Here is a 16,470-nt window from a genome sequence, read left to right on the forward strand (position 1 = left end):
CTGAAAATTTATGGAATAGTTTTCTACCTAAAGTTTTTGATAAACCAAAGATGGGTGATTTAATCCTTTAACGTCATTCTTAAAACAATAAATTCATTAACTGACACTTGCACTAGTTTTAGTTAAATTGATATCAACAGGTTACTGACATTTAGTCTTCAAACATTAGTAACTCATTTTTAAATTATAAGGCACCACAGAAAAATAAAACTTCATTTTCAGTCAGTAAGAAAAAAATTCTTGACTTGGTATGTTAATTTTAATTTGCCCATTTGTAAGATCACTCAATTACTCTCACCTTTTTAACTCTTCACTCTGGGAGATCTCTTCTAACTAATAAAAAACTGCTTTACTGGTTTGGAAACAAGCTCTTCAGGTATATAGTGTTTGCTAGAGTGTATATATTTCCCCTTTGAAAATGAAGCCTGTTAAAAAAATATGAAATTTATACCTTTAAATTTGCACAGCCCCTTTTCAACTTTTAGTAAATTTCAGGATGCCATACTAATGTCTTAGGGTACTTAATCATTTGGGGGCATTATTTTGTTGTTTTAGGCCTTACACTCAAGAAATGAAAACAAGCTGCTTCCTAAACGTACTCACTCAGTGAGGCAAAAGCGCGCTTGGATCACTGCGCCTGTGGCTCTTCGGGAAGGAGAGGATCTGTCCAGGAAGAATCCGATTGCCAAGGTACCTTCTGAAGAGGAAAGGAAATGAATGTGTATTGCTAAAGTGTGGTCTGAGGACTTTCATGTTCACTTTAAAATTTTAGAAAAATTATATGATGTACTTACTGAGGTTTTAATATTCCAGATATCACCTGGAAGAGCCTCTTTCCCATTCTGGAAGATGCAGCATTATTGATGAACATATATGTATTATGTAGGGCTTTGATTCAACTGAGAGTTGAATCTGGCACTAGTTGAATCTTTGTTTAGCAGAGTGTTACAGTGCTCAAAAGGAGATAGTATCATGTGTTGGGGGCGGGGCAGTGTTCTTTTTCCTACCACCCTCCTAGTTTCTCTGGCTGTAGCCCTGGAAGTTGGACTGACAAAAAAACAGGTTAACAAGAGAAAAACAAACAAGCTTAGTAAGTTGTCTATCACGCATGTAGCACATGGGAGTACCCAGAGGTGAGTAACTCAAAGGTTTGGTTAGGATTTGGGTTTATATAGCTACTTAGCAAAAGAACAATAAATTTTTAGAGAAGTGACAAGACGAAAAGGACCTTGAGTCTCCAGGAGCAGCAAACTGTGGGAAGGCAGCTAATAATAGAAAAAGCTAGTTAGTCAGGTTTGTTTTGTGGATTCCTCTGGTCCTGTCTCCAGGCTGATAAGGATCTAACTCCTGTGGTTAACTTTTGTCCTTCCTCATAGAGAGGGGTGGCAGGGCACCTTTACAAATTTATGTCCTGCTCTTAGGCAAATGGGGGAGGGCAGAGAGCTTTCTTGTATCTGCTTCTTCTCAACTGCTTTCGGCTTGAAATAATTCTTATACCAGAGTTGCGTATTCTGCCACCCTACACATGAAAGTAGTTTTCAAAATGAAAAGAACTGATATCTAATAGGTGGTAGGGTGACCACACATCCTGCCTGAAACAGTCTGAGTTTGTAGCCATTGTCCTAGCCTAATCATTAATAACTCCCCTTTCACTCTCAAAATGCCCATTTTTGGGGATAATTCTATTAATATGTATCTCAGACTTAGCATGTGCAAAGTCTGAACTCTTGATTTTTCCCAAAAGCTGTTCTCCATAAGTTCTACCCATTTCAGTAAACGGCGCTATAATTCTATCCAATATTTCAAAAATGTAGCAAGTACTGTCAGTTCTATGCCAAAAATGTATTCCAGATCTGTCCACTTCTCCCCACCGCCACCCTCCTTGTCCGAGTCCTTGTCAGCTCTGACCTGTGCTACCAAAAGTGCCCCGACTTCGTCTCCCTGCCTCCACCCACCACAGTCCATTCTCCAGAAAGCGGCCAGAGTGATCTTTTGGGGGGGGGGGTTTGTTTTGGTTTGGTTTTTTAATAAATTTATTTATTTTATTTACTTATTTTTGGCTGCGTTGGGTCTTCGTTGCTGCACGCAGGCTTTCTCTAGTTGTGGCGAGCGGGGGCTACTCTTCGTTGCAGTGCGCGGGCTTCTCATTGTGGTGGCTTCCCTTGTTGCAGAGCACAGGCTCTAGGCTTGCAGGCTCAGTAGTTGTGGCGCACGGGCTCAGTAGTTGCGGCTCACGGGCTCTAGAGTGCAGGCTCAGTAGTTGTGGCGCACGGGCTTAGTTTCTCCATAGCATGCGGGATCTTCCCAGACCAGGGCACGAACCCGGGTCCCCTGCATTGGCAGATTGATTCTTAACCACTGCTCCACCAGGGAAGCCCCAGAGTGATCTTTTGAAAACAGAAATCAAAGCATCCCCTTAGTGAGACCCTTTCAACAGTTGCCCACTGCAGTGGAAGGAGTAAACTCCTCACTGCAGCCTACAAGAGCTCTTGGGATTCATTGGCCTTGACCTCCTCTCTGACCTTAGCTCCTGTCAGCCCCCAGCCCCCACTCTGCCACCTCCCTAAGCTGACACAAGCCATTCCAGCCTCCCACCCTTAGCACTTGCTGTTGCCTCTGCCTAGAACCCCCTCCCCACAGATATTTACAGTATCTCACAGCATCAAGCCTTTAGCCAAGAGTTACCTCCTGAAAGAATTCCCTTCCCGGCCTCACCCCATCTCAGTCCCCTCACTCGTTCTGCTGAGTTTATAGCTCATTCGCCTCCAGGACATTATGTCATAAATTGCTTGCTTGTTGTCTGGTTCCCTCAGTAGAGTGTAAGCTCCCTCAGGGCAGGGGCTTAGACCTTGGGGCTCACAGCTCATGCCCTGTGCCCTGAGCAGTGCCAACATCCAGTAGGTGTTCAGTAAACATTTCTGTGAATGAATAATTGTTCATATGCAAGTTGTACCTTCATCTTTCCCATCTTATAAACATTATACGTGATGAGCTCCTTAAAAGAAAGAGCAGCTACAGAACAGAAGACAACACTTTCCTTTTTCTAGCAGCATGTTGTTTTCATAGAAGTCTTCTAAAATCTAAATGTTTAATTACGGTTTTACATAATAGTATGTATATAAGGAGTTAAGCTTTTCGGTTTGCTTTGGTTTGGTTTGGTTTGATGAGATATCTGAGTCATTCACACATTCTTTCCCTAAAATGCATCGATTCTTTGGGGTTCGATAAGTGTTAGCTGTTCTTCTTACTAATTTTAATTATAAAAGTTGTTCATCTTATTGTGGTAAATATTTCACAATACATATGTGTATCAAACGATCACATTGTACACTTTAAACCTACACAATGTTATGTCAATTATATTTCAATAAAGCTGGAAAAAAGTGAAAACAAAAAGTTGTTCAGAGTAAAATGTACGTAAAAAGCAAAAGATCTTGTATTTCCCCAACTTTCCAAATTCTCTGTCTAGGAGTAATACTGTCAACAGTTTAGTATCTTCCAGATCTTGTGAAATACATAAGTATGTATATACTTACATACTCTTACATGCATACATATATATACAAACCAACTATTATGTCCACACACAGTTTGGTTTTATTTTTAACGTAAGTGAAATTATATAATACATATAATTAGCGCATAGAGATCTAGAATATTCTCTATAAATACTGAAGTATATATGTATATGCACATACACATGTGTTGTGTGTGTATATGCATGTACTTGGCAAAGAAAGAGAGACAGACAAACAGAAACACAGAGAACAAGAAAGACAAACAGAGAGAGAAGCTCAGTGAAAAGTGATCATGGGCTGCCCCAGGATCACCGTTCCACTCTTGGAGCGGAGCAGCTGTAGCAGGAGATTGGAGCCGCATTGATCATTCTCAGCAGCACCCCCCAGCCCCAGTGCATGTTGAGAATCTGTGGGAAGAATGTGTAGCTAATCCTGAGATTTCAGGACAAAGAATTGGCCAGGCAGGTGGGTGGTGATGGCTTCAACGATGTCTGAAGAAAAGAAATTGAGGATCCAGTAGGAGGCCACAGAGACACACTTACTAATGAAGAATGAGAGATACAGAAATGGCAAACAAACGAATTAGAGATACAAATAAAGCTGTTTATAGAGGACGAATGTGTTAACTACAGAAGACCCAGCAGGTTAGAACCCTGATTTGCTGAAGCATTCCAAGCAGGCAAACACTTGACTATTTTAACCCTTCTATGGAAGGATGCCTTATTCATACTATCCTGATAATCGAACAGAGTTATGAAGGTGATTTTGACTCTGCAATTTTTACCTTATGTGCTAAATTTAAAATCCATCCCCACCAAGATGTACCCCTCTAATGATACCTTAATTTCATAACAACCCTGAGAGGTAAGCAGTAGTGTCTCTTCAGGTTACAGATAAGAACACTGAGACACAGGAGGGTAGGTAACTGCCTCAGCATCACTACCTGGTGAGTGGCTGAGACAGGACCAGAACCAGGTCATCTGACACCAGCACCTCTTCTCTGGAGCACCTGTGCACAGCCCACCCTCCACCCATCAACATCTGACAGCTTCAGAGCGAAATTTTCCATTAAAAACAATTACCTATAAGTTATAGAGAGTTTAACTTGAGGCATTCCTTTCTTATTTTTATGTTAGATACATTCTGATCTTGCAGAAGAAGAAAATCTAAAAGTTACATACAAATACACTGGAAAAGGGATCACAGAGCCACCTTTTGGTGTGTTTGTCTTTAATAAAGACACCGGAGAACTGAACATCACCACCATTCTAGATCGAGAAGAAACACCATTTTTTCTGGTAAGAAGAACAATTTTACATTTATTTAGTTTGTAGTTCTTCTTGGGTAATAATTATGGTATGTTTTATTATTGTTTTGAAACTATGGTACTTGAATGACCTCAGCTTAAATCTCATCCCTTCTATTATTTATGTCGTGATTTCAGCTAATTGGTTATGCTTTGGATGAGAAAGGAAACAACTTAGAGAAACCAATAGAACTACGAATTAAAGTTCTTGACATCAATGACAACGAGCCAGTGTTCACACAGGATGTCTTTGTTGGGTCTGTTGAAGAGCTGAGTGCAGCAAGTAAGAGGTTATTTTTTTTTTATGAATGAATATCCAAGGCCAATTTATCCCCATTGTGTGACTGAACACTGAAACCTCTGTCTTAGTGGAGGCTGAGTATTACCCACAGGACAAATAATAATAAACGTATTGCTCTAGGTTTGGAACTGCTTTTTGTGTGTGTGTGTGTGGTACGCGGGTCTCTCACTGTCGTGGCCTCTCCCGTTGCGGAGCACAGGCTCCGGACGCACAGGCTCAGCGCACCGGCCCAGCCGCTCTGCGGCATGTGGGATCCTCCCGGACCGGGGCACAAACCCGTGTCCCCTGCATCGGCAGGCGGACTCTCAACCACTGCGCCACCAGGGAAGCCCTGGAACTGCTTTTTTTTTAATAAATTTTTTACCCTCAAACAGATGTGGTAGATTGATGTGATAGGTTAGGTCTCTATAGCAACTATTCAATTTTAGTCTGTATCAGGAAAGCAGCCATAGATAACATGTAAACAAATAGGCATGGTTGTGTTCCAATAAAATTTTATTCACAAAAGCTGGTGGCTGGCTGGCTTTGGCTCACTGGCAGTAGTTTGCTGACCTTTGACATATTGTTTCAACTGTCAGACTTCAATGCAAGTGTTAAACACAGGAGAGATTTCTCTTTGATCAGAATGTAAAGAATAGCTACGCTTCTCCTGAATTGCTTACATTTTAATAAGCATGTATTTATCTGTTCATTCTTCTTTCTTTGTATGGGTTATTAGATCTATTATAAACAAATTTGTGACCCTCCTATAGCAAGTGTTCAGGACTTCATCCTAAGAATTGTATGTACTAACCTCAGCCTCACCCTCGTCTTATTTTTCCTATTCCTACCTCCATTCACACTTATTTCCTCAAACGATTAAATGTTTTGATCTTGGTAAACTGATTTTGATAAATACCTGGATTCCTTTTTGGAACAAGTTGATATTATAAATAAAATAATAACATACATTAAGTATGCTAAAAGTTGAGTTTCATCTTGGACACCTTTGTTTCTGATGCCAGATACACGTGTGATGAAAATCACCGCAACAGATGCAGATGAGCCCAACACTCTGAATTCTAAAATTTCCTATAGAATCGTATCTCAGGAGCCTGCTAATTCTCCATTGTTTTACCTAAATAAAGATACAGGAGAGGTTTATACAACCAGTAATACCTTGGACAGAGAGGTAAATTAATATTTTACGTTATTCATCTTCTCAGCTCTCCTCTGTCTTTCCAGTTATTCTCTCTCTAATTCTTTGCTAATTTTCTGACTTTGGTCTATGTTACTTACTCATAGGATAACTCGGAATGATCCTCCTCTAGGGATGTGCTGTCTAATATGGTAGCCATCAGCCATATGTGGCCATTGACCACTTGAAATGTGACTAGTCCAAATTGAGATGTGCTGTAAGTGGAAAATATACACCAGATTGGGAAGACTTAGTATGAAAAAAAAGAATGTGTAAAATATCACCTTAATACTATTTTTGTTGATCACATGTTGAATTGGTTATATTTTGGATACCATGGGTTAAATGAAATACATTTGTTTAAAATTAGTATTACCTGTTTCTCTTTACTTTTTTTATGTTTATTTATTTATGTCTTTGGCCACGCCACTCAGCTTGCAGAGTCTTAGTTCCCAGACCAGGGATTGAACACGGGCCCCGGCAGTGAAGCACCAAGTCCTAACCACTGGACTGCCAGGGAATTCCCTCTTCTTACTTTTTTAAAGGTGGCTGCTAAAAAAATTTAAAATTATGTAAGCACTGTCCTAGGGCCTCTCCAGTCAGGATCTGTTTGCTAGAGAGTTCCAAAGCAATGTTCCTTAATTTGTGTCTCTATAATGAAACGTCCGGAATCTTTGGTACTACTAATACATATACAGAGGGAGGGAAAAAGTTTGAAATAGGAAACCTATTTAGGGTAATAGAAGTATTTGTAAAGGAAAGAGTTACTCTAAATCCCAAATTGGAGGAAAATTTGAGTCACTTTCCTAAAAAGGGTGCTTTCTCAAACATTTCATTTTTGTTTCTAAGTCAAAGGGAACATTTTAGTTGAAAAAGGGAGAGAGAAGTTTTTTTAAATGCTACATACATAAAGGTCTTAACAGCATGCATAGTAAAATGTTGATGATCCAAAGAACAATGTATTATCATCAAATATAAATCATCACCCAGGCACAGTCAGCGTGTTTTGTATCACTTGGAAAAATGATTTGACTCTGGCCAGAGATGGAGAGGATGGTGCTCAGCATTCCTATCAAGGCCTTTGTAAAATTAAAGCATATTATTACGCCTAAAATTCTACTCTACCTTTTTGCATAAAATGAGAATGGAAAAGTACTATTTTGAATTAGTAGTGTGATTTTTTTTAATGAGCTTCTGTCTCTGGAAAGTTTAACCAGAAAATACTGGCTGTCACTTATTGGGCACTCACCACATGCCTGGTGCTATTACAAGCCTTTTATGTGGATTAACTCAAATTAACTTCACCTGTAAATCCTGTGAAGCAGATACAATTACCCCCACTTTACATAGAAGGAAACCAAGGATCAAAGGGATAATGTGTCCAACACAGCTAGTAAGTCAGAATTGGAACCCAGCCAGCTGGTTCCAAAGCCTCTGCTGTCCTGCCCCTCACTGAGCACAGGGTCCCCAGGCATTGGCACTGGCTGCCCGGCTCCTTAAACAACACCCACACTGAATGGAGTCATTGGAAGGGGACCACGTGGAAGAGAGGTTTCCCTTTGGAGTAATATCTGAGACGTTATTCTCTAGGACACGTTCTCCAAGAATCTAATCTCCCGGGATGTATGGACAAAGTTCACCACGTTTTGCCTTCACTGGTCAAGTGTTCTTGGGGGATTAAGTTTTCCTGGCTTAACTTTTAGCTGAAAATGGTGTGTGGGATAGAAAAAACCAAGTCCTAGAGTCCCATCACTTCCAGTATAGTGCAAACTACATTTTGAATGCACTCTTTTGTGCTCAGACTATTTTAAGGAGAGACTCATCTCCTGATAAATATCACCAATGACATAATTAAGAATTCAATATCAACAACTGCATTAGGCTTTTCTGCCCTTTTAGAAAAGCTCTGATGGCAAATAAACAGCATCTTCACAGGATTAACAGCAGATCATGAAACTTATTTATGAATAAAATATACTGCGGTTCATTCCCTTGATGATAAAGTGAACTAAAACCAGAAAGATAGAGCCATTCATTTTCATCCCAGCTGGATATTTTTTATTTCCCTGTAGGAACACAGCATCTATACTTTGACGGTAGAAGCAAGAGATGGCAATGGACAAGTAACAGATAAGCCAGGAAAACAAGCTCAAGTTCAGATTCGTATTTTGGATGTCAATGACAATAAACCTGTAGTTGAAAATGAAGTGGTAACTATTATTTTTATAACAAACATGCCTATGTATATTTTAGTCATAAACTAAAAATATATCACCTAGGTTTGTGTTACCTCAGAATAAAAATTGCCTGTTCATGTTTTGCAGTATGAAGGAGCAGTTGAAGAAAACAAAGCCAATGTAGAAGTTTTACGCATAAAAGTGTTCGATGCAGATGAAGTAGGCTCCGATAATTGGTTAGCCAATTTTACTTTTGCATCAGGAAATGAAGGGGGTTATTTCCACATAGAAACTGATACTCAAACTAATGAAGGAATCCTGACCCTTATTAAGGTAAGTACTTAGTGTTCAAAACTGGAATGGGAGAAGTTGGTCCAGAGGAGGGAACTGATATATTTTGAGCTCCACATATTTACAAGTACTTTTCATAACCAGTTAACTGGCACCACAGTTGTAGAGACAGGATCCATCCCTACTTGCCCACAGAAGAATTTCTTAAACAAAACTTAGAGGATGGATCTTTATCTAACAAAATAAGTAAAGAAGAATATCAGTGTATGTTTAAATGGTTTATGGTAGAATTACCTTATCAGATTTTAAAATAAAAAGCAAAGCTACAGCTTTCAAAATACTGTTTCATTAAGTCACAGACAAAAATTGATTCCAGAGGTTTCCACATTTTTACAAAAACTTAATATATGGCATAGTGTGTAAACCCTAATAGCAGGAAGAGGAATGATGATAATGTATAACCGAATAGAGAAAAATTAACTTGAGGTTTCATAGTAATAATTATTGATACCATTTATCAATAGGCTACTGTATGCATTTAGATTACTTTTTGTAAAGCAAAGGAAAATAGAAAAAGATTAGCTCATGTTTGAAGGGAAGACACATTTTATGATTACTGAATACATGGATAATGGCATCAGAGATGAAATAGATTTACTTGCTTATACAGAGCTAAGCATACTTTTTAGTCACAGATTATAGGTGCAACCATGCCTGAGATACAAAGCCAGTAATACACATAAGGAGAAACAATCACTTAGTGATGAATAATAGAAATATCCCCAATGCACCATGGTAGCACAAAAAGGGGTTATCAAAGGGGGCATGAAAAAAAATAGTAAATTTAGTATTAAAATGACAGCAACAGATTAAGAAAACTACAAATTTACTTTTCCAATTGTATAAAGAATCACTTCCAAATTATAAAGGCAGTAATCAGATTTCATTCAAATGAATGGACAAGGAAGTTAGATAAAGAAGATAAACAAATAGCAAATGTGTGCATAAAGGATACTCAACATCATTAGTCATTAGGGAAGATGCAAATTAAGACTATGCGAGCTACCACTGCACACCTGCTAGAATGAGCTACAGTCAAAGAAAGACTGACAACACCAAGTATCAGCAAGAATATAGAACTGGAACTCCTATATATTGCCAGTGGAAACATTAAATGGTAGAGCCAGTTTGGCAGTTTTATAAAAAGTTAAACATAGAGTAGTTATCCAGTGACCTAACGATTTAGTCCTAGGTATCCACCCAAGAAAAATAAAAACATACATCTACAAAAAGAAAAAAAAGAAAAAGAAAACTTGCATGCAAGTGTTCATAGTGGCTTGTATTCATAATGAAAAACTGGTAACAGTCCAAATGTCCACCAACTGGTGAGCAGATAAAACGTGGTCTATTGATACAATGGAATACTCTTGAGCAGTAAAAAGAAATGAAGTACTGATACATGCTACAATGTGGATGAACCTCAAAAACATTTTACTTTATACAGACACAAAATACTATGTACTGTATGATTCTATTTGGGTGAAATTTCTAGAAAAGGCAAAAAACACTTATATAGAAAACAGATCAGTGGTTGCTTAGGGTGGGTTATGATTTAGCTACAAATAGGCAAAAAGGAACTTTTGGGGAGTGATGGAAGTGTTCTAAAACCAACAGTCTTGATATTTGCAAAACCATACAGGCTTATGAGACATCCTCATGTTTTACACTTAAAATGGGTACATTTCATTGTAGGTAAATCATACCTCAATAAAGCAGTCTAAAAAAGATACAGGAGAAGAATAGATACTTTAAACTGTAGAAACAGAGATAGTAAATCATCACATGAGAAAAAGCCTCAGCTGTGTTAACAAATAAGTTTAGTATCTTTAATGCTATTGAAGATAGCAAAAATGGGAGTGATAAAATATGCTAACAGTTGAAAAACTAGAGGTATATGCCCTCATACATTGCTCTTGATGCTGAAAAATTTTCCATTCTCTTTGGAGCACGATGGCTATTTGTAACAAACACTACGAAACAGTTTTTATGTCGCCAGTACCTAGCTCATTTTTTTTTTTTACCACTGTCTTGTTCTTCCATGGTCTTTGAATACTAATGACATACGACTGAAAGATTTTATTTCTCATCCGGCATACATCATACCATCAAAATAAGTGTGTGGGGCTTCCCTGGTGGCGCAGTGGTTGAGAGTCTGCCTGCTAATGCAGGGGACATGGGTTCGAGCCCTGGTCTGGGAAGATCCCACAAGCCGCGGAGCAACTAGGCCCGTGAGCCACAACTACTGAGCCTGCGCGTCTGGAGCCTGTGCTCCGCAACAGGAGAGGCCGCGATAGTGAGAGGCCCGCGCACTGCGATGAAGAGTGGCCCCCGCTTGCCACAACTAGAGAAAGCCCTCGCACAGAAACGAAGACCCAACACAGCAAAAATAAATAAATTAATTAATTTATAAATTAACATCTTTAAAAAAATAAATAAGTGTGTGAAGTGCAAGAGCAACTTAAAAAGACAATAACTTTCACAAGGATTCTACAGTCACAAAGAGTGTATTTTTCTGTAGTCAATTTGTGTTGTGTTATTGTCCCAACATCACAGTGACCCATATAATAAAGGGGGCAGAAGTTATATATCCAAAACTATATAGAGAGGAAAACGGATTTCATAATAATCATCCAAAAACAAAAGTGAACATTGCAGTAATTCATGTAAACGCATGTAATATATTTAATGATATACTGAAGAAACAGCAAAAATGGTCAGTCAGTACATCTAAATGGTCAGGACCACTAGAAATAAAAAACAACAGGACCTACATAAACTTTGACTGGGTACTTCTTCCCTCTGTAGCTCAACAGGGGAAAAATAATTTGTATAGAAACGTTCAGAGCAGTATTAACTGCAAATAGTCAAAATGCCTAATAACAGAATGGCTAAGTAAATTAAGTGTATCTAAATAGTAGAATACTATAGAAATGTTTTAAAAAAGAAAATGGACAAATTGGAACATAAAATATGCATAGAGTGATAAACTGATTATATAAATGTACTTAATAAATACCACAATTCACAAAGATCAAAGTATTTAGAGGAGGATTAATCTTTGATGGCATTAATAGCAAACCAGATATTAATAGACATTATGCTAAAAAGGAGGGGGTTAGATTCTCTGTTTAAACAAATTTGAAAATCCCTGGGCTTAACAAAGCTAAATAGTTGTTTTTTCTACAGGAGGTCTCAGTTTTATGATATGCCATGAGATAGAGCTGGCAGTGCTGCTGCTACTTCTGTAGCCCTTTTCACCAGAACAAACCCCTGGAACACATTTTAAGGAATATTAACTTATACTGGATGTGCATTAACTTTTTTTTATTAAGGAAAAAAAATCACTTCAGATTGCTAAAAATAAAAATATACGTTTTAAATGATTTTGACCTTAAATAAATTGGGGATGCTTCCTAAACATCCTTAACATTTATGAACATCAAAATTGACAGCCTTTTTAATGGCATGGTACCAATATAAGAGTTGGACTACTCAGTACTGCTGTATTTTTCATGTTTTAAATTCTTATAATCTGACACTAAAACCACACATGTGTGTTCTAGTTGTTTTCCCTTTTAAAAACATTCCCTTTGATTTTGCCTTTCTAGGAAGTAGATTATGAAGAAATGAAGAATCTTGACCTCAACATTATTGTCACTAACAAAGCAGCTTTTCACAAATCAGTTAAGAAGAAAGATAAGCCTACATCCGTTCCGATCAAAGTCAAAGTGAAAAATGTGAAAGAAGGCATTTATTTTAAAAGCAGCATAATCCGATTTCACACTAGCGAGAGTGTGGAAAAATCAAGCCAAAGCCAAATAATGGGAAAATTTCAAGCTTTTGATGGCGACACTGGACAAGTAGCCCGTGTAAAGTAAGAGATAGTTATGAATATTGTTTCATCATTTTAAATGACTTTGAATGCCTATTTTCAAAAATCATAATGAAATTTTAACACTTCACTCCTTCAAACCCCGCCATTATAATCCTCCAAAGGTCTATAGATTAAATTTCCTAGAGTTGTACATGTCACTGAGAGGCAAAGAGGAGTTTTCCCAGGATCCCTTTCCCTCCACCACCCGAGTATGAGGCAGAGGCTGGGTTGCTCACCTCAAAACAGTTCTGGGTAGAGAAGGCTAAAAAGCAACAAAGATAAAGTTCAGAAAGACACTTTCTAAAATCTGTCTTAAAAGAGTATTAGAGATAAGAAAATAGCAAATAAAATTTACTGCAAATTCCACTTTATACAAGTTTGGTTAAGAGAAATAAAAATAGCTGCATAACATATTTTAATAATGGAGAATCCAGTTTCATTTGCTCATAAGCCTTGGAAATTGATCTTCATTTAAACCAGGCTATTTGAGCTAGGGATTGATGAAACTTTTGTAATGCTTGTCTTGGTCATGGTGACCTTTACTCAGAATATACTTATTGAGAACCTACTAAATGCCGCCCCTGTGCTGGAAGGTGCTGGATTGTGTCCACTCTGTAGCGACACCTAGGTTTGCAAGATCCATTCACATTTTCAAAGTGAATTTACATCTTAGGTCTCAGAGCCATGCCATCAAAAGATGAATCTCTACAGAGCTATTATTTATGAAGTTCTACCTAGCTGTAGTTATTTGGTTGAATTTAAGAATCCCCACCTGCCACCCGAGACACAACAGCTTCTATGTTTTCCTGCTGTCGGTGCCAGAGTTGTCGGTTGCTTCACTCTCCTTAGGCCTATGTCCCTGGGTGCCAGCACTCATGAAACATTGTATTTAGATGCGTGGCCAACCATAGCACGAATGGGAATATGGAGGAAGCTCTTCAACAATCTCTTTCCTTTTAGTGAATCTCCTTTTCATGGAATTCATCAGCCAATAGTAACAAGTGACCTTTTTCCAAAATAATGTTAACAAACAGCTTCCATTGTGTTTTCTGCAATGTCTTGGTGACCCCTTTTTGCCCACCTTAACTTCAGGAACCAGTCCAGCCTCTCTCGAGTTTTATAGTCTACTTTTTATTTCCATGGCTCTAAACTTAAGAAGGCAGTCCCCACCTAAATCCCCAGAATTGAGAACGCGTGTTCCTTATGAGTCCTCACACAGTCCCCCGAGAGGCTTAGATGTTCTAATTAATTATCCTCCAGTAATATTGTGAGTGTCTATTGAAACTTCTATTTCCATCTAACTATTTAATTTTGGTTGCTGTTTTTAAGTAAGAGTTATGACTGTATCAAAAGATCATATGTTCTTCCTTGAAAAATAATGAACCATGTTTCTTTACTCCTCAAAAGTATTTTATTTTTAGCATACACTTACAGAACTTTAGAATAAGAATGATCTTAAAGATTAATTCAAACCTACTATTTTACAGATAAGGAATGAGAGGCACAGCTAAGTGAAATAATTTTCCAGTATTCACCTAATTTAGAAATGTTGATAAGGACAGCAGAAGAATCACTCTCTTAACTTTGTCATAATTTACTCTTTTACTGATTATTCATATGCATCAGTTGTTATGGATATTTGACATGACATGTGAGCTGCTATCCTACTTTGAATGGTGTCTAGTTTTCACAGTAGAAAACAGAAAATCCCTTAAATGAGACCACACAAAACATTCCATTGTGAAATGTGATTCTTATTACTTTAACTTTGTCTTTGTTATAAGCATTATTTGGGAAAACATTGACAGCAGCTAAGTTCAAGCTTTAAAATTCCAGCCATGAAATTCAAAAATATTTGTGAAAATCCAAATGTATCATCATTTACTGGTATAAATATTAAAAGACAGGAAAGTTTAGTTCGAGTGTATATTAAATAGTCACTATAAACAAATATTGCCATATATTAGCCACTCATTTTTGTATGCCTAAACAGCCACTTAATAGAAAATAAATCATTAATATTATTGGTTGAATCAAATTCTCATATGTTTGGTTTATATTTGTATTGGGATACATTTTAAACTCGATGGTATTAAATTACATATATTTCTGAAAATGTACTATGAATGTTCTCCTTGCCTTCCCAAAGCTGTCTCTTTTTGCACTAATTCTCCTTTGCTTTGAAGGAATAAACCCAGAAATCACCTTATCAGCCTTGTTTTCACTTTTAACCATTTCTAACTGAAAGAAGCCTATTGCTCTGAACAATCAACAATATCCCCAAATTTAAAGTACTTCCATTTAAGGCAGTCATTGATTTTTTAAATTGATATTTTTAAATATTGATAATATGCCAATAAATAATAGAATGTAAAACTGCTTTTCTCCACGAGTTCTTGTTGGGTAACTAAGTTATCCTCCAAGGTTAACTCCAAATTTAAGGAAAACTAGATTGAAAGCTGTAAGACAGACTGAAGAGCAACTCGTAAACCACCCGAGTGAGTAGGCAAGAGCGTCGCCCTTGCACATATGTCTTGGGTATGTTACAGAAATAAGGAAGTGTCCAAAGTAGGTGTGATACACAGTAAACAGAGGGGCTTTCAGGATAGTTTCAAGAAATTAAAAAACATTCCAAACTAATGCCTGTAATAAGAACATATATAATAAAGCAGAAATTAAGCTTAAAAGAGTTGTGGATATTAGTTGTAGATAGTCTCAATTTATCCAGAACTCAAAATTAATTTTGTCTACTTTCTAACAGATATTCCAAATTTGAAGATATAGACAACTGGATCTCTGTGAATTCTGCCACCTCTGAAATTAGACTTGTAAAAATTCCTGATTATGAATCCAGATATGTCCAAAATGGTACATACACTGCAAAGATTTTGGCTGTGACAGAAGGTAAGTAATTAAATAGACATTTTTTCTTGGTTATATGCATTTAGATTTTATTTTCCAGCATCAGAGACCTTTGTTTTGATCTTGTAGGAAGGCCAAATGGGTAAACCTTCACATTTCTACTTATTTAGTGGATTAAAAGATATTACTTGATCTGAATATGAAAATATATCTAAGATAGAAAGCATCCTAATTTGGTTACTACCTTCTCCTTACCAAATTGGCAAGAGAATTCAAACTATGTCCATATGAGCAGTATAACCAGAATATACATTATCTTTCTCTTATTTTTAAGACTATCCTGGAAAAACCATCACTGGCACTATTATTATCACAGTTGAAGACATCAATGACAATTGTCCCACGCTGGTTAACCCTGTGCAGACTGTCTGTGATAACGTGCAATACGTGAACGTGACCGCAGAGGACCTGGACGGACCCCAAAACAGCTGGCCTTTCAGTTTCTCTGTCATTGACAAACCAGCTGGAATGGCAGAAATGTGGAAAATAGTAAGCAGAGAAAGTAAGCAAAATCACTGGACTATATGTTTAAACATGATAGAAATCTAAAATCCTTATAATACAGGCTTTTTTCTTTGCATGAATTATATTTCCAATACAATTGAGTTTGTAAAATGAGGGTGTGAACCTCAGGCATAGTGTCTTTGATCTGCCTAATAATAAATACCCTATTTGGAGAGAGTGAAGGAAAATAGATATCTGATATCTTTAAAGTAGCTGGGTATTCTCCAAATCGCTCTTGAAGTAGTTGTCTCGTAAACTGAGGAATACCTTGCCTTTCCAAGCACAGCAATCAGAGTAGGTGCCTTCTAAAAATCTTGATGTATGGTAACGATGATTCCAT

At 37.5% G+C, this 16,470-nt stretch overlaps 1 protein-coding gene across 1 annotated transcript in view; it reads left to right on the forward strand.

Moving 5' to 3' along the window:
- Window positions 1–16,470, forward strand: part of DSG2 (desmoglein 2) — a 49,169-nt gene that overhangs the window by 19,582 nt on the left and 13,117 nt on the right. Inside the window, exons 3-11 of the mRNA XM_081253252.1 lie at window positions 556–690; window positions 4,655–4,816; window positions 4,963–5,107; window positions 6,130–6,296; window positions 8,375–8,512; window positions 8,627–8,812; window positions 12,439–12,704; window positions 15,466–15,608; window positions 15,901–16,128. Coding sequence (XP_081109378.1) covers window positions 556–690; window positions 4,655–4,816; window positions 4,963–5,107; window positions 6,130–6,296; window positions 8,375–8,512; window positions 8,627–8,812; window positions 12,439–12,704; window positions 15,466–15,608; window positions 15,901–16,128 — 1,570 coding nt within the window. The remainder of the gene's footprint in view (window positions 1–555; window positions 691–4,654; window positions 4,817–4,962; window positions 5,108–6,129; window positions 6,297–8,374; window positions 8,513–8,626; window positions 8,813–12,438; window positions 12,705–15,465; window positions 15,609–15,900; window positions 16,129–16,470) is intronic.

This window comes from Mesoplodon bidens, assembly GCF_964165515.1.
Source record: "Mesoplodon bidens genome assembly, chromosome: 13".
In the NCBI taxonomy this organism is placed as follows: Eukaryota; Metazoa; Chordata; class Mammalia; order Artiodactyla; family Ziphiidae; genus Mesoplodon; species Mesoplodon bidens.